Here is a 20,972-nt window from a genome sequence, read left to right on the forward strand (position 1 = left end):
TTTTTAAACAAAGAAGTGAATGAGACTACCCATACTAAAACATATCATTTATTAAAAGATAGTTATTGGTCAGACTTAACAGACAAAAGACAGTGACAGAGTGAAGATCATTTTGCGGACCAATCATCTAACTTGGGCTCTGAAAAGAGAGAAAAAAGAGACACTGTACAGTGTGAAATCTATGCTCCTAAATTAAGATGTACACTCTGGATCTAAAGTGCATCACAGAGGATCAAAGGATAGTAGAATGTGTGCCTAGACTGACCTGACTTTTTAAATGTAATTTAAACTACAATCAAATACTACACAACCAAATCTTACCAAACGAAACAAAGGACTGATACTTATGAACACACAATTGACTCACCAGGGAACTTAAAATCTGGGAACTCAGTGAGGTCACCGCCACCATACAACCGCTGTAGTTTGGCCTTCTCCTCAGACAGTGCTTTCTCATACTTAGGGCCCGCATCCACTAAGCCCCCAGAGGCTCTGATAGGAGGAATACAAACGGTTGGAAGATGGAAAGAAGTGGTAAAAACATGGTGAGACATGAGGAATCAAAGAGATGGTGTAGAAAATCTACACCCCCTTTCAAAATGGTCACCATTGTTGCCTTATAGCCTGGAATTAAAATGGCTTAAAATAGTTTGTTATTCCAATGATCTATACAAAAAAATGAAATAGTTTGGTTGGATAAGTGTCAACCACCTAGTAATAGCAATCCTAAATTAGCTCAGGTGTAACCAATCACCTTCAAAATCATACACCAAGTTAATTGGCCTCCATCTGTGTTAAATTGTAGTGATTAACATGATTTCAGGACACATTCAGCAGGTCCTGTAGGTTCCCTCTGCTGGGTAGTGAATTGCAAAGCAAACACTCAACCATGAGCACCAAGGAGCTTCCAAAGAACTCTGGGACAAAGTTGTGGAAAGGCACAGATCAGGGGATGGGTATACAAATATTTCAAAGGCCTTGAATATCCCCTGGAGCACGGTCAAGACGATTATTAAGAAGTGGAAGTTGTATGGCATCACTAAGACCCTGCTTAGATCAGGCCGTCCCCAGTGGTGTAAAGTACTTAAGTAAAAATATTTTAAAGTACTACTTAAGCAGTTTTTTGGGTATCTGTACTTTACTATTTATATTTTTAACAACTTTTACCTTTACTTCACTACATTCCTAAAGAAAATAATGTATTTTTTATGCCATACATTTTCCCTGACACCCGAAAGTACTCGTTAAAAATTGTGCAATTCACGCACTTATCAAGAGAACATCCCTGGTCATCCCTACTGCCTCTGATCTGGCGGACTCACACAACACAAATGCTTCATTTGTAAATTATGTCTGAGTGTTGGAGTGTGCCCCTGGCTATCTGTAAATTAAAAAAACAAGAAAAAGGTGCTGTCTGGTTTGCTTAATATAAGGAATTTGAAATCATTTTACTTTTGATACTTAAGTATATTTTAGCAATTATTTACTTTTGATACTTAAGTATATTTAAAACCAAATACCTGTATACTTTTAATCAAGTAGTATTTTACTGGGTGACTTTCACTTTTACTTGAGTCATTTTCTATTAAGGTATCTTTACTTTTACTCAATAATGACAATTGGGTACTTTTTCCACCACTGGCCGTTCTGCCAAACTGGATGACCGAGCAAGTAGGAGACTGATCAGAGAGGCTACCAAGAGTCCACTAGCAACTTTGAAAGAGCTATAGGCCTTTATGGCCAAGACTGGTCAAAGTGTGCATGTGACAACTATATCCCAAGCACTCCACAAATCCAGGATGTATGGTAGGGTGGCAAGAAGGAAGCGCACCTTTAATCCCAAAAACACACTGGAGATTCTGTAGCCATGTGGCAAAAAGATTTGTGGTCTGTCGAAAAAAAAAATGAAACTGTGTTACGTTTGGCACAAACCAAACATGGCACATCACTCAAAGAACACCATCCCTACTGTGAAGCATGGTGGTGGCAGCATCATGTTATGGGGATGTTTCTCATCGTCAGGGACTTATCAGGATAGAAGGGGAAATTAATGGAGCAATGTACAGAAAAGTCTTTGCGCCTATCTCAGTGAACTAATCCATTGCGGAGGCTAAAAGCCAATTTATGCTTGATCCGAAAATGTGGTCGGTGGCTCCATATAGATGATGTGACGCAATTGCGGAGCCTCCAGAGGCATGCAGAGGCCAAATCGAGCTCTGTACCTCATCGCCATGCGCCTTCCAAATTTTGTAACAATGCGGAGGGCTCTGTATAGCTCCGCATTGACATGATTGGTTGACGGTAGGTGGGGGCGGTACATCCTGTATAAACACAAACTCACTTCCTTGACCACAGCTTTGCACTGCTCCGCAAGAAGTATGAAAGCCATGACTTCTGCTGAGGCCATATCGCCGTAAATGCTGCATGGCCAATGCAGACATCGGATTGACCATCCGCCCAGATGCACAATGCACTTCTCTCTCCAGAATGCGCTCTCTCCCGCCAATTTGTGCACATTCATTGTTTCATAACTTCATTGTGTGAATTGTTTGCGTTTGATTGTTAGTGTATATCAATTTGGATAGAATTTTGATTAACCACATGACAATGATTTTGAGATATGAAGACGTTATTATAAATTAAATGAAACTGGCATGCAGATCGGTAGAAATGGTAAGATAAATTGGCATTCAACATGAGAAAGGTTGCCGGCTCCTAGTGTAGCCTATTAACGGTAACTTCAGGAGAGTAATGGCAGAATCTGCGAAAGCCAGCAAGGGCGGGAGGAGAATAGTTGGATCAGGTTAAGGTTTTTTTCTTCTGGTTATCTAGATCTCAGGCGCCCTCTTGAGGCATTTGTCTTATTTAATCAAACCGTAAACTTAAAGCATCAGACAAGCTCAATGCATATAGTTGATTTTATTAAAACACATAGGGTGTGTCTATATATGGAAAAATACACGTTTAAAAATGTCGACCAATTGATTCGTAGAAAGAACAGAGGAGTTTTGGTCAACCAAGTGGTCCTCTGTAGCTCAGCTGGTAGAGCACGGCGCTTGTAACGCCAAGGTAGTGGGTTCGATCCCCGGGACCACCTGTCACGATCGCTGAGTGTGGATGTGGTGTAGGGAATCAAGCGCAGGCACACAAGAGTTCGTCAACAGTCTTTAGTGGTGCAAACAACTCCAAACAGGAGAAAATAGCCAACCCAACCGGGAGGCGAATACGACAAAAACGCACACAACACAGTGCGTAAAAACAAGGAAAAGCGCACGCAGTGCGGACTCTCAAAAACACAGAAAAGAGAGTCAAAAATCCCATGAACACGTACAGCTGACAAGAACAATCACACATAACACCTGACCCAAAATAACGAGACTAAATAGGGAACCCAATTAAACACTAACAAGGGACAGGTGTTACAAACAGACAAAACCAAACAAACATGAAACATTGAACGGTGGCAGCTAGTACTCCGGAGACGACGACCGCCGAAGCCTGCCCGAACAAGGAGGAGGAGCAGCCTCGGCCGAAACCGTGACAGTACCCCCCCCTTGACGCGCGGCTCCAGCCGTGCGCCGACCCCGGGCTCGGGGACGACGCGGAGCAGGGCGCGTAGGATGACCCCGATGGAACTCGGTCAGCAGGGACTGGTCCAATATGTCCCTCCTTGGCACCCAGCACCGCTCCTCCGGGCCGTACCCCTCCCACTCTACGAGATATTGAAGACCCCCCATCCGGCGTCTCGAATCAAGGATGGACCTCACAGTGTACGCCGGCGCCCCCTCGATGTCCAACGGGGGCGGAGGAGTCTCCTCTATCTCATACTCCTGGAGTGGACCAGCTACCACCGGCCTGAGGAGAGACACATGGAACGAGGGGTTAATATTCCTATAGTCAATAGGCAGTTCTAACCTGTAACACACCTCGTTCAACCTCCTCAGGACTTTGAATGGCCCCACAAACCGCCGACCCAGCTTCCGGCAGGGCAGGCGGAGGGGCAGGTTTCTGGTCGAGAGCCAGACTCGATCTCCAGGTGCGTACACAGGCCCCTCACTGCGGTGGAGATCGGCGCTCGTTTTCTGCCGACGGATGGCCCGCTGCAGATGTACGTGGGCAGCGTTCCATGTTTCCTCCGAGCGCCGCACCCATTCATCCACCGCAGGGGCCTCGATCTGGCTCTCGTGCCAAGGTGCCAGAACCGGCTGGTACCCTAACACACACTGGAAAGGGGTTAGTTGGGTGGAGGAGTGGCGGAGAGAGTTCTGTGCCATCTCGGCCCAAGGAACGTATCTCGCCCACTCCTCCGGCCGGCCCTGGCAATAAGACCTCAGAAACCTACCCACCTCCTGGTTAACACGTTCAACCTGCCCATTACTCTCCGGATGGTAACCCGAGGTAAGGCTTACCGAAACCCCCAACCGTTCCATAAACGCTCTCCACACTCTGGAGGTGAACTGGGGGCCTCGATCAGACACTATATCCTCGGGTACCCCGTAATGCCGGAAGACATGGGTAAACAGAGCCTCAGCGGTCTGTAGGGCAGTGGGAAGACCCGGCATGGGAAGGAGACGACAGGCCTTCGAGAACCGATCCACAACGACCAGGATGGTAGTATTCCCCTGTGAGGGGGAAGGTCGGTAACAAAATCCACCGAGAGGTGGGACCAGGGGTCGTTGTGGAACGGGCAGGGGTTGTAGCTTACCCCTGGGCAAATGTCTGGGCGCCTTACACTGGGCACACACCGAACAGGAGGAGACATAAATCCTCACATCCCTAGCTAACGTTGGCCACCAGTACTTCGTGCTAAGGCAGTGAACTGTCCGGCCGATACCCGGATGTCCAGAGGAGGGGGACGTATGAGCCCAACAAATGAGGCGATCGCGTACCTCGAGCGGAACGTACGTCCGACCCACTGGACACTGTGGAGGACTTGGGTCGGTGCGTAACGCCCGCTCGATCTCGGCATCAACCTCCCACACCACCGGTGCAACCAGACAAGACTCTGGTAGTATGGGCGTGGGCTCAACGGACCTCTCCTCCGCGTCATACCGCCGAGACAGAGCATCTGCCTTCCCGTTCTGGGACCCAGGGATGTAAGTGATTTTAAACACAAACCGGGCTAGAAACATAGTCCAGCGGGCCTGGCGAGGATTCAGTCTCCTAGCTGCCCGGATGTATTCCAGGTTACGGTGGTCAGTTAGAATGAGGAAAGGGTGTTGAGCCCCCTCGAGCCAATGCCGCCACACCTTTAGGGCCTGTACCACGGCTAACAGCTCCCTGTCTCCTACGTCATAATTCCGCTCCGCCGGACTGAGCTTTTTAGAATAAAACGCACAGGGACGGAGTTTAGGTGGTGTGCCAGAACGTTGGGAAAGAACGGCCCCTATACCGGCCTCTGACGCGTCCACCTCTACCTGGAAAGGTAAAGAGGGATCCGGATGTGCCAACACCGGCGCCGAGGTAAACAGGTCCTTCAGTTTCCCAAAAGCCCTGTCCGCCTCAGCTGACCACCGCAAGCGCACCGGACCCCCCTTCAACAGAGACGTTATGGGAGCTGCCACCTGTCCAAAACCCCGGATAAACCTCCGGTAATAATTTGCAAAACCCAAGAACTGTTGCACCTCCTTCACAGTGGTTGGGGTCGGCCAATTACGCACAGCTGACACCCGGTCTACCTCCATCTTCACCCCTGACGCAGACAACTGATAACCCAGAAAGGAGACCGACTTCTGAAAGAACAGACATTTCTCTGCCTTGACATATAGGTCATGCTCCAACAGCCTCCTCAATACTCGGCGCACCAGGGCTACATGCTCTGCTCGGGTAGGACTGTACACCAGAATATCGTCGATGTACACGACTACTCCCTGTCCCTGCATGTCCCGGAAAATCTCATCGACGAAGGATTGGAAGACTGAGGGAGCATTCATTAACCCATATGGCATGACTAGATACACGTAGTGTCCGGAAGTCGTGCTAAACGCTGTCTTCCATTCATCGCCCTCTCTAATGCGCACCAAGTTATATGCGCTCCTGAGATCCAATTTTGTAAAGAACTGCGCACCGTGCAATGACTCCGTCATAGTCGCAATCAGAGGAAGTGGATAGCTGTACTTCACCGTAATCTGATTGAGACCGCGGTAATCAATACACGGGCGCAGACCTCCATCCTTTTTCTTCACAAAAAAGAAACTTGAGGAAGCGGGTGAAGTGGAGGCCCGTATGTATCCCTGTCTCAGAGACTCAGCGATGTACGTTTCCATTGCCTTCCTCTCCTCTTGAGACAAGGGATACACATGGCTCCGCGGGAGAGCTGCTCCAGACTGGAGATCTATCGCACAATCCCCCTGTCTATGAGGCGGCAGCTGCGCCGCCCTAGTTTTACTAAACACCAGTTTCAAATCCTCATACTCAGGGGGAATATGCAGTGCTGGCATTAGATTCGGACTTTCCACCGAGGTCGCCCCTATGGAAACACCCAGACACCGCCCCTCACACTGGGCAGACCACCCTTTAAGAGCTTTCTCTCGCCACACAATAGTAGGGTCATGGGTCATCAACCAGGGAAGGCCCAGCACTACCGGATACGCAGGAGAGTCAATCAGATAGAGCTGAATCGTCTCCTCATGACCCTCCTGCGCCATCATCTTAAGGGGTGCCGTGACCTCCCTAATCAACCCAGAACCTAACGGACGGCTATCTAGGGCATGAACAGGGAAAGGCTTATCAACGGGAAGGAGGGGAATCTCTAACTCTACACAGAACTGGCGATCTACAAAATTCCCAGCTGCGCCTGAATCTACCAGCGCCTTATGCTGGGAACGAGGTGCAACCTGTGGAAAACAAACAGGCAAGGTTAGGTGAACGACAGAAAGCTCTGGGTAAGTAGGGCGCCTACTCACCTGGGGGGACCCCCCAATGCGTGACCTGCCTTCTCCTCCACCGGGGGACCCTCCCCAACACCTAGCCGCGGTGTGCCCTCCACGGCCACAGTTAGTGCAGGGAACGGCCCCCCTCGGGTTCCTACTCCTCCGTTCTCTAGCGCCAGCACCCCCGAGCTCCATAGGGCTCGGCTCGGAGGTGCTGGAGGGTGAAATGGGCGAACCCCACCCGGGACGTCCACGGGTGGCGAGCAGGGTATCCAGCCGAATGGCCATGTCGACAAGTTGGTCAAACGTCAACGAGGTGTCCCTGCACGCCAACTCTCTCTGGACGTCCTCCCGGAGGCTGCAACGGAAGTGGTCTATAAGGGCCCGCTCATTCCACCCTGCATCGGCCGCTAGAGTCCGGAATTCTAAAGCAAAGTGCTGGGCGCTCCTCATCCCCTGTCGGAGGTAGAACAGACGCTCCCCCGCCGCCTTCCCTTCCGGTGGATGGTCAAACACAGCACGGAAGCGGCGGGAGAACTCCGCATAGGTAGTGGTAGCGGCGTCCATTCTCCTCCATTCAGCGTTGGCCCACTCCAACGCCTTGCCGGTGAGACAGGAGATGAGGGCTGAGACGCTCTCGTGTCCCGAGGGCGCCGGGTGTACGGTGGCGAGGTAGAGCTCCACTTGCAGCAGGAACCCTTGACACCCGGCAGCGGAGCCGTCGTACGCCCTCGGGAGCGAGAGCCGAATCCCACTGGGTTCCGTAAGTGGGACAGGAGGACTGACCGATGGGGATGGTTCGGTAGGTGGGGTCGTGGGTACCCCGCTGGTTTCCCATCGGTGGAGAGTGTTCATCACCCCCTCCAGGGCATGACAGACCTGGTTAATCCGGTCCTCCTGCCCACGAAGACGTTCCTCCATGCTTGCTGTTGGCGCGGTCGCTCCTGCTGATTCCATGGGTGATGTGTGATTCTGTCACGATCGCTGAGTGTGGATGTGGTGTAGGGAATCAAGCGCAGGCACACAAGAGTTCGTCAACAGTCTTTAGTGGTGCAAACAACTCCAAACAGGAGAAAATAGCCAACCCAACCGGGAGGCGAATACGACAAAAACGCACACAACACAGTGCGTAAAAACAAGGAAAAGCGCACGCAGTGCGGACTCTCAAAAACACAGAAAAGAGAGTCAAAAATCCCATGAACACGTACAGCTGACAAGAACAATCACACATAACACCTGACCCAAAATAACGAGACTAAATAGGGAACCCAATTAAACACTAACAAGGGACAGGTGTTACAAACAGACAAAACCAAACAAACATGAAACATTGAACGGTGGCAGCTAGTACTCCGGAGACGACGACCGCCGAAGCCTGCCCGAACAAGGAGGAGGAGCAGCCTCGGCCGAAACCGTGACACCACCCATACACAAAATAAATGTATGCACGCATGACTGTAAGTCGCTTTGGATAAAAGCGTCTGCTAAATGGCATATTATTAAAATTAAAATATTAAAGATTTGTTTTTGTCTGGGACAGCTGTAATTGCTGCCAAAGGTGCTTCCACCAGGTATTAATTCAGGGGGGTGGAGACTTATCCAATGATGATATTTCAGTTTTAAGTGGATTTTTTTGTGTGAAAAAAAAATATATATATAAAAAATACAAAAGTGTGGAGTATGGTCTGTATATAAGTGGAAAATAATCCTTATTTAAATGCATGACATTCTGAGGCATTGACACAATTCTTTTTTTTTAAGTTCAAGGGGGTGTAGACTTTCAATAGGGACTGTATAATCATAGCTCAAATGTTGTCTTGATTGCTTACTTGCTTCTTGTGGAGTATTCACAGATGTTGTCCAGGAAAAGCCTCTGTACTGGGTCAAGTTGAGCTGGAGATGAGAAGAAAACAATTATTGTCCATTCTAATGAGGTATGACAACATGCATCAGAATAAATATAGTTAACACATGACAGAGCCAACAGTCAGTGACTTAATCCACATCCAACCCACACCTGGGAACAGTTGATGTAGAACAGTTGGCAAAAATGTTTGTGAGGAATGGAAATGTCATAACAAGTGTCAATTTAATTGTCATTTTCTAAAGCCATTTCAGAGACTGAGATCCATACATCTACACTGTCAATGCAGGGCTCTAATTACCAAGATGAAGAAAAACACAAAATAAACACATTTCATATTATCTTGAGGTCCGTAATACATGCCAGATTTGCAAGTGATTGACATGCACCGCCCCATGAAAACATTCAGGTATGTGTGAGAGGATAAGTGTCAGGAAGTGAGAGAGAGAGTGTGAGCGAGTGGGGTAATCACAAACCAGGGATCACATCATGAACAGTCCCAGGAGACACTGGAAGTATCCCCACCTTACAGCATGTTGTAACTTTAACATTAGCTTTAGTTAACATGCTACAAAGGTAATTTCCATACAGTATGTAAATAAAGACTTGCATACATTATATTCTAATCAAAAGAGTGATAGACTATGCCGTGTGCACTGTGAATAAACAAGTGTCTCTAAAGTGTCTCTAAACCTGATGCCTGGTCTATGTAGAATAACTAGAGAGAGACAGGGGTTTAATATGTTGTGATGTGTACCCTCAGGTGTCTCCACTGCTTCAGACTCGACCGGCCCTTCTTCAGTTGCTATCATTGGCGCATCTACCAGTTCCTCCTGGGCAAAGACTGTTTCTACTATAATCTCTGAGGGTATGCAAGGGGACATTTCTGGGATGACTGGTGGTTCAGAAAGGGAAACTTCAGGGGTGACAGCAGCTTGAACTGCTTCTGGGGTGGCTGCAGAAGTAGTTGATGTCTCTTCAACTGCAGGGAACATTTCAAGAGCTGTAGCCTCTTCTGGGGCTACAGGTAATTCAGCTAGGGTCACTTCTGGAGCTACAGGTGTTTCAGCTATGGAAACTCCTGGAACTACAGGTATTTCATCTGGAGTAACTTCTGGGACAGCTTCTATGGGGGCCACTTCTGAGGCAACAGCCTCTGCTGTGGCAACTTCTGGGATGGCAGCCATTTCAGCTGGGGCAACCTCTGGAGCAGTTTCTATGGGGGCAACTTCTGAGGCAACAGCCTCTGCTGGGGCAACTTCTGAGACTACAAATATGTCAGCTGGAGTAATTTCTGGGGCAGCTTCTCTGGGGACAACTTCTGAGCCAACAGCCTCTGCTGGGACAGCTTCTGGGATGGTAGGTGTTTCAGCTAGGGCAACTTCTGGGACTATAGCTGTTTCCGTTGGGGCAACTTTTGGGACTACAGGTGTTTCAGCTGGGGCCACTTCTGAGGCAGCTTCTATGGGGACAACTTCTGAGACAACAGCCTCTACTGCTGCAATTTCTGGGATGGCCGGTGTTTCTGCATGGGCAATTTCTGGAGCTGCAACAGGTTCTGCTGGGGAAACTTCTTGGATGACAAGAGATTCAGTTCGGGTAACTTGGGGTGTAGAAGCCTCTAGGGAAGCTACAGCTTCTGTGGGGGAAACCTCTGAGGCAGCAGAAACTTCTATTGGAGCAGGTGTTTCAGTTGGTGCCACATCTGGGGAAGCAGCAGTGGGTACTAGTGTAGCAACTTCTTGGGTTACAAGTGTTACAGCAAAGACAACTTCTGGAGATTCAACAGCTTCTATTTGGGCAAATTCTGAAGCTACGGGCTCCGCTGGGGCTTCTTGGATGGCAGGTGTTTTAGTCAAGGTTACTTCCGAGGGAGCAGCAGCCTCTAGGATAGCTGCAGCTTCCACAGGGGAGATTTCTGTGGTAACAAGTGCTTCAGCAAAGGTGATGTCTGGAGTTGAAACTGCTTCTGAAGGGACAACCTCTGGGGCAGCTGTTTCAGCAGCTGGAACATCTTTGTTTGGGGCTATAGGTATTTCTGCATGGCCCACTTCTTTCGTCGTAGTGATTTCAGTACGGGAAGGTTTAGCCTCTACAGGAGAAACTTCTGTTGTAGTTGTAGTTTCAGCGGAAACAATCTCAGGAACAGCTCCTGCATCCACTAATTTGACTGCAGTAGCGTGCACCGGGGGGACTTCTGCTTCAGAAGGGGCAACTTCTGGGACAGCTGTTACTTTGGCTACAGCAATAGCAGCTTCCACAGGGGACACTCCTGGAAAAGTTTCAGCTTGGAATACAGCTGTAGGTGATATATTCTCAGCTGCAGCCTGTGGGGAACTTTTAGTCCTGGCAGGGGCTGCAGCATATTTTCTGGGTGCATCTTTGGTGGGTCTGGCAGGGCCAGCTGCAGACACAGCTGAGTTGGCGACTGTAGTAGCAGTATTCACTAAAGAGGCAGCAAAGTCTATGAGCTGTGCACCTGCACGGACAACAACGTCTGCCACTGCGGCATTGGTGGCACTAATGGGATCGAAGGGAGGACTAGAAATGGATGCAGATGTTTTTGGAGGGATAGTTGAAGCTGCATTAAAAGGTCTGTATTTTCCTGGAGATTGCAAATGTGTCCGTTCCTGTAGCAGCTTTATTATATCAATTGCCGGTTGGGTTTTTCCCTTTTCTATGGCAGAGGAGGCAGGGCGAAAGGATAAGATTAATTCAAGATGTTTTCTCTAAACATCCCAATTTCAAGTCAAACTAGTTTAAGAATTTCGAGAGCGTCCCTCTGCATTACACTATGGGAACGTTCATTTTAATATTACGATTTAAACATTAAAACAGGCTTCAAGTATTATCACTAACACGACAATGTGTTCCTCACTGAGAATAAGTACATTATGTTATACAAATAATTAATGGAATTAATAAATAAGGTCCTCAACTCTGATTAATCCAGAAATGTGATGTAACATCGTTGAATATTGTCATTGCAATGTTAGAGGACTTTCATTGCCAAGTAAAACATACATGAGTGAATGTAGGCTGTGAGTGTAAGTAAAACAGTAGTTCCTTATGTGTAGATCTACTTAGCACATTTGGCCTTCACTTTGCCTTTTCATGAAATAAAGAACTAGACAGATCAGGACTGCATAACTTACTAATGTGTGTTCTCCTGGGTGGTATCTTGGGCTCTTTAGATTTGGTGCTGAAAGCTGCTGCTGGGGCTTTCCTCAAAGTGCTCCAATTCTCCAACTGAAGACACTTCGTAAGAAGACAAGCAATTTAAGTACATTTGTATTACTGTGTGTCTCATTAATGTGCAGGTATTGCTTGACTGTGTTTAATGTGGGCTGTTGGGTTAGTAGAGCAGGCAGTGGCTGGCAAGTGGCACTCCAGGTCGCCTTTTTGAAGTTGTGCTGCACAGACCGCACGCCTGCAGAAAAGTGTCTTTGGAACAACGTCATGCACAGCATCGATGAGCAAAGTGTGGATTGAGCCCGCATCGCCTGACCTGAGGTTAAATCTGCTAAACCCCAAGATAGATACGGTTGAAGTCGGAAGTTTACATACACTTAGGTTGGAGTCATTAAAACTTGTTTTTCAGCCACTCCACACATTTCTTGTTAACAAACTATTGTTTTGGCAAGTTGTTTAGGACATCTACTTTGTGCATGACACAAGTAATTTTTCCAACAATTGTTTACAGACAGATTATTTCACTTATAATTCACTGTATCACAATTCCAGTGGGTCAGAAGTTTACATAGACTAAGTTGACTGTGCCTTTAAACAGCTTGGAAAAGTCCAGAAAATGATGTCATCGCTTTAGAAGCTTCTGATAGGCTAATTGACATCATTTGAGTCAATTGGAGGTGTACCTGTGGATGTATTTCAAGCCCTACCTTCAAACTCAGTGCCTCTTTGCTTGACATCATGGGAAAATCAAAAGAAATCAGCCAAGACCTCAGAAAAATAATGGTAGACCTCCACAAGTCTGGTTCATCCTTGGGAGCAATTTCGAAACGCCTGAAGGTACCATGTTCATCTGGCCATAATGACCATCGTTATGTTTGGAGGAAAAAGGGGGCTGTTTGCAAGCCGAAGAACACCATCCCAACCGTGAAGCACGGGGGTGGCAGCATCATGCTGTGGGGGTGCTTTGCTGCAGGAGGGACTGGTGCACTTCACAAAATAGATGGCATAATGAGGAAGGAAAACATCTCAAGACATCAGTCAGGAAGTTAAAGCTTGGTCGCAAATGGGTCTTCCAAATGGACAATGACCCCAAGCATACTTCCAAAGTTGTGGCAAAATGACTTAAGGACAACAAAGTCAAGGTATTGGAGTGGCCATCACAAAGCCCTGACCTCAATCATATAGAAAATGTGTGGGCAGAACTGAAAAAACGTGTGCGAGCAAGGAGACCTACGAACCTGACTCAGTTACACCAGCTCTGTCAGGAGGAATGGGCCAAAATTCACCAAACTTATTGTGGGAAGCTTGTGGAAGGCTACCCAAGTTGACCCAAGTTAAACAATTTAAAGGCAATGCTACCAAATACGAATTGAGTGTATGTAAGCTTCTGACCCTTTGGGAATGTGATGAAATAAATAAAAGCTTAAATAAATCATTCTCTCTACAATTATTCTGACATTTCACATCCTTAAAATAAAGTGGTGATCCTAACTGACCTAAGACAGGGTATTTTTACTAGGATTAAATGTCAGGAATTGTGAAAAACTGAGGTGTATGTAAACTTCAGACCTCAACTGTATCTTCCATGGAGAAGTTCTTAAAAGGGGAGTGGAGGTAACGCTACTGCAATATCAGATATCAACTTTATGAGATTCTGCAGTGCAACTACAAAAAAGACGACCTGGAACGGCACTACAGTGTCTGTGTCACATATTACTGATCCATGCCGTCAGCTGCACTGACTGACTGGACGTCACTCATTGGCCATTCAAGATAAATGGAATTTCAGATGCAAATTCTTCAATATATATAAATGCAACATGCAACAATTTCATTGATTTTACTGAGTTACAGTTCATATGAAGAAATCAGTCAATTTAAATACATTCATTAGGCTCTAATCTATGGATTTCACATGACTGGGAATACAGACATGTATCTGTTGGTCACAGATACTTTTAAAAAATGGGCATCACAATGGGCCTCAGGATCTCGTCACAGTATTTTTGTGCATTCAAATTGCCATCGATAAAATGCAATTGTGTTTGTTGTTGGTAGCTTATGCCTGCCCATACCATAACCCCACTGCCACCATGGGGCACTCTGTTCACAACGTTGACATCGACAAACTGCTCGCCCACAAGATGCCATACAAGTGGTCTGTGGTTATGAGGCCGGTTGGACGTACTGCCAAATGATCTAAAATGACTTTGGAGGAGGCTTATGGTAGAGAAAAGAACATTACATTCTCTGGCAACAGCTCTGGTGGACACTCCTGCAGTCAGCATACCAATTGCACACTCCCTCAAAACTTTAAGACATCTGTGGCATTGTGTTGTGTGACAAAACTGCACATTTTAGAGTGGACTTTTATTGTCCCCATTACAAGGTGCACCTGTGTAATGATCATGCTGTTTAATCAGCTTCTTGACATGCCACACCTGTCAGATGGATGGATTATCTTGGCAAAGGAGAAATGCTCACTAACAGGGATGTCAGCAAATTTGTGCATATGGAAAATGTCTGGGGTCTTTTATTTCAGCTCACACTTTACATGTTGCTTTTATCTTTTTGTTCAGTGTAGATAGCCAATATCAACAGCAATGTTGCTGCTGCACGATTCTGAATTAAGTGATAATGCCAGAGAAGCCGGTATTTGGAGGATATATTGGCACTGGTGTTAGACCCCAGACGAAGTTTCAATATTGAAACAATGTTGCAAATGTCAGACAGACATTAAGGTTAATAAATGTATCCACTATTGAAAACCAATTTCTAGTCTAAAATAAATGGGAGATAATGTCTAGTTGGTTTTCACAGTGGAGATCAAGTTTATAAATTGTCTGGCTGGGCTGATGAGACAGTGGATTGCGCAGTGAGACGGAACATTGTAAACAGGAATTTCAACGTCATAGCTTTAGCTGGTGGTAACTTGTGCAACAGACACCGGCTGGAATGCGGTTTTAACCAATCAGCGTCCAGAATTAGACCCAACGGAAGAAACTACTAGGCTAACAACTGTAGCATGCTTAGACATCAAGCCAAATGGAATTACACTGACATATGGTGAAGTACTTGGTAATAAACGGAGAACATTGCAAACAATTACATGTGTTTACATTACTACCTTGAATGAGGAGTCACGTCCAATCCGTAGGAAGGACGCCGCCATTGTTGTGCGCACAGAATTCTGTCAAAACGGAAACAAATTTGAAAAACAAATTTAGTTCCAGCCTATTAATTCAAAGAACGAAATTACCAAAATGTCACAGACCAAGACATTCTCAGTTTCAATGTGAAATATATGCTCGTTCTACTCAAAAACAATACATATTGCTATTTAAATATCTAACTCCACCAAATCCTGCGATGTTCTGTTGCCCCAAACATTCCTTGCATAACAAAATTGCGCCCTGCTGAAACACCAGCCCCTTCAAATCGTCAAGGTCACTGCTGTAACATGAATGATACGTTCAATGTACAAACCTTTCAGGCACTGACTGAAGTGAACACTATCCATGAGACCCATATCATGGAAAATAAATATATGGTGGCAAATTCCAAATGCATTTAAATATATTTTGTATGAATAAGTATTTACAATGTTTGTAAATTAAGGCTACAAACCAAACATACATCAAACTCCTTGGTCCAATTGAATTTTATTTTCAACATTTAAGACAATACACTTCTCATACATTGATAACAATACATTGTCATCAACATTATTCTTCTACGGTAGTTGTTGTAATATATTACTTATACTCCTTTCAAATATTTCAACATATTCACATACTGTACTTTATCAATTAAGACTTTGCTCATTAAAAAGAATAGAGAGCATCACTGGTTTTAGAGTGAACATTAAAAGAGCACTACTGTGGGGTAACTGGGAAGGAGTAGGTGTAGAGGTACAGAGGTTGCACACTATAGGGAAATGACTAGTCATAATCTAAGTCCTCCAACTTGAAGAGATCCAGCACAAACCAAAGCACTCGAGAATAGTAACTTAAAGTTACACACACTCACTCCTAGACATACACATGATAAGGAACACACAGGCTCTGCAAAAGCTGTTCTCCTTGACCACTCTCACTAACACGGCAGTGGAATTTCACTAGTATTTGTAAATTATCTACATGGACACATAGCTGGTAACAACATACATTAAACTAACATTACACAAACTAACTAAGATCTCACCCCTCCACTGTGTTATGCTAATATTGTCAGATTTAACAGACTCTGATGTCAGTCATCTCTGCTGCCTTCGGATATCCTTGTACATCTCCTTTCGAACGCAGAACCCAAGAGCCATCATAAAGAACGAAATAACAGATAAAAAACAATACGTACCTCTGAGTAGATTGCATATTGCAGCCACCAGGAGGCTGATATTTCCCTTTTGTCCGAATTTTTTCTTCCTTAACTTCTATAAATATGTAATACAGTGTTGTTCAACTGAACACAACACTCAAAAATACTACTTCCTGTCCTCTTGCAAAGGAAATAAATTAATTTGTGAGACCCAAATTGAATGAACCTGAAATACCTCCTCTTCACAAACAGTTACAGCATTGGCCGAATATGTCCAGCACAACAAAGCCTGACCTCAGTCTCCAAAACAAAACACCTACAAATGGCTTTCCAACACAAAAATATAGCACTCTATATTAAATGGTGCTCTTTTGCCGTACAAAAAAATGTAATTAAAAACAACTAAAATATACATACAAAACGTGAAGATATGAATGTGTTGAAAATAACCGAATTTTTCAGAACAAGTACAAAAACATTCCTGACATCACTGATAGATTCTTCTAACCATCGAAAAACAAATGATTTGTAGTACATTGGTACTCATTATCTTGGCCTACGCTGCAAAAGTAACTATACATCGGCACTCATTTATACATCATCATTTAGAAAACAGGAAATCTGCTCTTCAATTTCCCCCAAACCGTATTTCTGATCTAAAACAATACTCAATATGTGGAACAGATAAAGGACAGTATTAAGATCACTGATAGCTTCATTGTCATTCTCAGCATACTGTAGTATCCTAACAGTAACAACAGTTCTTTCCTTCACTAACACAATTTTCCAAAGTGTCTCACCAAACCTTTGAGGGTATATCTCAAAGTTGATCTCTCCTCCTCACATTCACGTACATACTGTACCTTTGTCTCAAACAGACGCACACAGAAATGAATATATAACTCGAAACCTGGGTCACGTTTGAATTAAAGAAATACAAGCTAAGATATTCCAGCTAACACAACCAGGGGTATTATTAGATAGGCTTTAGACAAGCTTTTGAAATTGTCCGACCTGCAATGACATAATAGCCGTATAGCTGTTTGTTTATAAACATGAACACAGTGTCAAAGGTTATATGGGAGGTTACCATCTGTTGTCACAGGGATGGCACAATAACAGTGTGGTCATCTGGGTGGTGTTCATTATGCCACACAACGGAAGGTGTTTTAAAACGGAAAATGAAAATTAACGTTTCTTTTTGGACAAGGCAGTCTCGCCCGGTTTCAGTCTGTTTTCTTCCGCTTGTTGACTAATGAACACAACCCAGTTGTTAATGCCACAGGATGGGCTATTTAAGACTTACAGTGCATAAGCAATGATCATATGTGTTGTTCAAACATTTCTCTACATACAGTATATCATGTCTCAAAGGTTCATTGCGTTATAAGACGGCCTTCGAAATTTTTGATTAGCTGTGGAATGTTTCATAATTTTGTTCAACCAAATAATAGTGGAATCATGATATCATACATACACCATAATGATACAAATCATAAAGAGGAAAACAAAATACATCACTTATTAAGACCCTTGACAGCTTTTGCAGACATTAATTCACACAGTCACACATGCGCACGCCCGCAAACACACTGGAGTGTGGGGCTAGGCCGTTGGGGATTGTCACTAGAGCTTGGTGAGACTTCGGGCAGGGGTAACAGGGTTTGGGGGACAGTATGGGTGTTAGGCTAGGCTGGGTTAGAGTGAGCTGAGCAGGGCTGGGTTGAACTGGGATGGGCTAGGGCTCCTCGAAGAGCTGCAGGTCCAGCCGTACGACAATCTCTCCTGTGGGCACCTCGTGGAGCAGCAGCCTCTTGGTGATTGGCCCTTTGGAGCCCTGGTCCTTCTTAATGTCCGCCAGACGGATCTCTGTCCTGCCTAGGAAATCTACACACAGTCAGACAGACAGAAGGATGATGAGTATACAAGTAAAGAGGGTTCAATACAAGGTTGTGTCACACCATATATTGTGATAGAATATATCGCATGACAGCACACCGAATCAAAAAGGCATCTTGTCAATAAAAGACTGCTTGTGTGTGTGTATGAGCTTGCGTGTGTGCACATAGTCTCACCGTAGCCTTTTTAAACAGAGTGTTATTCTGGGTGTGTGTGTGTGTGTGTGTGTGTGTGTGTGTGTGTGTGCGCGCGCAGCCTCACCGTCAGGAGAGAACTGGTCCCTCTCAAACACGGTGACACACAGCACATCCTGCTCCAGGTCCTTGATGAAGAACTGACAGTTGGAGTTCCACTTGGGGTTGAGCGTGTCCTGCAGGGTCTTGGTGATGTGGCACTGGGAACCCATCGTCACCTCGCAGTACGGGTTGCTCTTACCTGAGAAGAGATCACAACTTAGGGCTGCAAAATTCCGCACACTTTCCCAAAATCCCCTGGTTTTAAAGAAATCCCGGTTGAAGAATTCCAAGATGGAGGATTCCCTGCAAGCTTATTCCCTCCGGATTCCTGGAATCCTCAAACTGGGATTTCTGGAAAAAACTTTTCGGAAAGTTACCAGGATTTTACAAACCAATAACAGATCGGCACAGTTGTATAGACGTTACCACAGAATAGACCAATATGGGTATTCCTCCACAAAACAGTATTTTAAATCCTCCACATACTTGTGCTCGATTGAGCTGGCCTGGTGAAATGGAACAGTCCCAAAAGTGCAAACCTCACCCATCTGGCACTGCAGGCAAGCTCAAAATACTATTTGAACCCCTGCATGTACTGTTAAAACTATCATTCTTCTCCTGTGTACTGAACAGCAATCGACATGTATTAAAGGATGGTGTGTGTCACTCTCTCGTGTCAGAGAGACACATATCAGTGTTGAGATCAACCTCAGGTCCCGGGGTGGCAGGAGGTCATCTCTAGGGACTTACCGTGGGAGCGGCAGGGCTTCAGCTCGATGCCCTCCACAATGTTTACCATCAGCCGGCCGATGCCCGTAGCCCTCTGTGAGCGAACTGCATCGAGGCAGACATAAACGTAATGGTCAGAGGCAGACATAAACGTAATGGTCAGGGACAAACACACGGCAAAGTCAGACAAGACAATGCCAGCATGAAAACATTCAGTTGTCATGAGAGATAGTTTGGTAACACTTTACATTAAGTTGCTCTTATACCTGTGTACTAACACTGTACATACATTAGAAACCAAATTGTTGTTAGCTAGTTCCTTGCTTCTTAGTGAAATTAAGCCATCTTTGTCAAAAGTGGAATAAGCAGTCACTATTCCTCATGTATAATTACAGAAATCGCTCAACTCCACAATTCCTACACTACTATGTAGCAACATTTTCATAAAATGTTACTAGCATAATTACAAGGTTATACCGATATAAGGGGGTAAGTTCAAGTAATAATACAAAGTACTTATATAGGGCTTTTCTGAAACCCAAAGAAGCTTAAAAAAAAAACACTCATATAAAGTGTTACCAACAGTGCTTTTGAGACCCTGGTCCGGGAGGGTAGCTGACAAAGCAGTCCCTCCCAGACACAGTGGACCTATAGAGGAGCAGAGAGACATGATGTTATACCCAGGTAGGCCTTCTCCCTCTTCTTCTTCTCTGTCTCGATGAAGAGCTCAGAAGCAGCCTTGATCTTCTGCACCCAAGCAGTCCTGCATGAGTCATCACAACAAGGTCAAAAGAAAGCCTTGGCTATGTGTACGTGTGTAAGAGAGCGAGAGTCCGTGTACGTGTCTGTGAGTGCATGCATACGTCTGTGTGTGTACATGTGTGTACCTCTCGTTGATGCTCTCTGCCCGTATGGTGTAGACCCTGTCGATGTGGGAGATGTGGAAGATGGGCTCGTCTCCCGAGGGGTCTGTTGGCAGCTTCACCAACACCTCGTTCAGGAAGATGGGCTGAAGTGGGGTTTAAAGGTCAGAGGTCACAACGAGGTCAGTAATATCTCGTCTCGTTCCTGAAGTTTGCACTCGTTTACTACTTCCCACAAATCTAAAAGCATGGGATTGGTGCAGGTTTGGCCTAAAGGGAGTTTCCACAATATTTCTTATACAGGTCTATTCCTTTCAAATCAGTAAAGGGAAGTGAACAAGTGTACAGGAAGGAGAGATAATTGGGTCTTGAACATGCCACACAAATGCAATTCTACTGTACGTGGGGATTTGTGCGGCATGTCCAAGACCAAGGCCACGTCCCAATTATCTCTCCTTCCTCCCAAAGTGGTCCTATGGGCCCTGGTCAAATGTACTGTATTCCCTATAGCAGTGGTTCTGCCTGGTTCTGCCTTGGGACCCAAATTGAACCAGGTTTTCTCAGTCGCATCGCCAAAATGAATAGCCAAAATACAATCTGGAAAACTATTTTTAATGCTTTATTGATAGTAAATGTAGCAATTAAATGACAAGGGAACAACATTCCCACCTCTTTCATTGTCAATAATACAATCTTGCCCATATTATATATATAAAAAAATATCTTATTTTTACCCCCCTTTTCTCCCCAATTTCGTTATTACGATCTTGTCTCATCGCTGCAACTCCCAAACGAGCTCGGGAGAGGCGAAGGTCGAGTCATGCGTCCTCCGAAACATGACCCGCCAAGCCGTGCTTCTTAACACCTGCTCGCTAAACCCGTAAGCCAGCTGCACCAATGTGTCGCAGGAAACACTGTTCAACTGACGACCGAAGTCAGCTTGCAGGCGCCCAGTCCGCCACAAGGAGTCGCTAGAGCTCGATGAGCTAAGTAAAGCTCC

At 45.5% G+C, this 20,972-nt stretch overlaps 2 protein-coding genes across 8 annotated transcripts in view; both read right to left on the reverse strand.

The window, feature by feature from the left end:
* Positions 1–32: 32 nt before the first annotated feature.
* si:dkey-22n8.3 (ATP synthase-coupling factor 6, mitochondrial) lies at positions 33–15,369 on the reverse strand. 4 transcript variants are annotated; one of them, XM_041868226.1, is made up of 7 exons: positions 15,287–15,369; positions 15,056–15,118; positions 11,892–11,994; positions 9,494–11,413; positions 8,702–8,765; positions 368–492; positions 33–139 (listed from the first exon to the last, which is right to left on the reverse strand). In XM_041868226.1, the coding sequence occupies exons 2-7, from the start codon at positions 15,098–15,100 to the stop codon at positions 108–110; spliced, it is 2,289 nt and encodes a 762-aa protein (XP_041724160.1). In that variant the 5' UTR covers positions 15,101–15,118; positions 15,287–15,369; the 3' UTR covers positions 33–107. The 4 variants fall into 4 exon arrangements, with proteins under 4 accessions (XP_041724160.1, XP_041724161.1, XP_041724159.1 ...); XM_041868227.1 differs by having other exon boundaries at positions 15,282–15,300; XM_041868225.2 differs by having other exon boundaries at positions 15,056–15,359.
* A 202-nt stretch (positions 15,370–15,571) lies between these two features.
* itsn1 (intersectin 1 (SH3 domain protein)) overlaps positions 15,572–20,972 on the reverse strand; it is a 55,576-nt gene continuing 50,175 nt past the window's right edge. For all 4 annotated transcript variants that reach the window (XM_041868183.2, XM_041868181.2, XM_041868180.2 and 1 more), the window contains 5 exons: positions 19,997–20,118; positions 19,790–19,872; positions 19,131–19,214; positions 18,406–18,579; positions 15,572–18,132 (listed from right to left, as the gene is read on the reverse strand). In XM_041868183.2, the coding sequence (XP_041724117.1) occupies positions 17,984–18,132; positions 18,406–18,579; positions 19,131–19,214; positions 19,790–19,872; positions 19,997–20,118 (612 nt within the window). In that variant the 3' untranslated portion in view covers positions 15,572–17,983. The remainder of the gene's footprint in view (positions 18,133–18,405; positions 18,580–19,130; positions 19,215–19,789; positions 19,873–19,996; positions 20,119–20,972) is intronic.

Source organism: Coregonus clupeaformis, chromosome 22, assembly GCF_020615455.1.
Source record: "Coregonus clupeaformis isolate EN_2021a chromosome 22, ASM2061545v1, whole genome shotgun sequence".
NCBI classification, from domain to species: domain Eukaryota; kingdom Metazoa; phylum Chordata; class Actinopteri; order Salmoniformes; family Salmonidae; genus Coregonus; species Coregonus clupeaformis.

Coding starts and splice junctions, on each gene's coding strand:
- si:dkey-22n8.3 (XM_041868226.1), bottom strand. CDS start 15,100: ATGGCGGCGTCCTTCCTACGGATTGGACGTGACTCCTCATTCAAG. Junction 11,995..15,055: donor GACGTGACTCCTCATTCAAG/GTAGTAATGTAA, acceptor CTTCTTACGAAG/TGTCTTCAGTTGGAGAATTG. Junction 493..8,701: donor GAATACTCCACAAGAAGCAA/GTAAGCAATCAA, acceptor TCCTCCTATCAG/AGCCTCTGGGGGCTTAGTGG.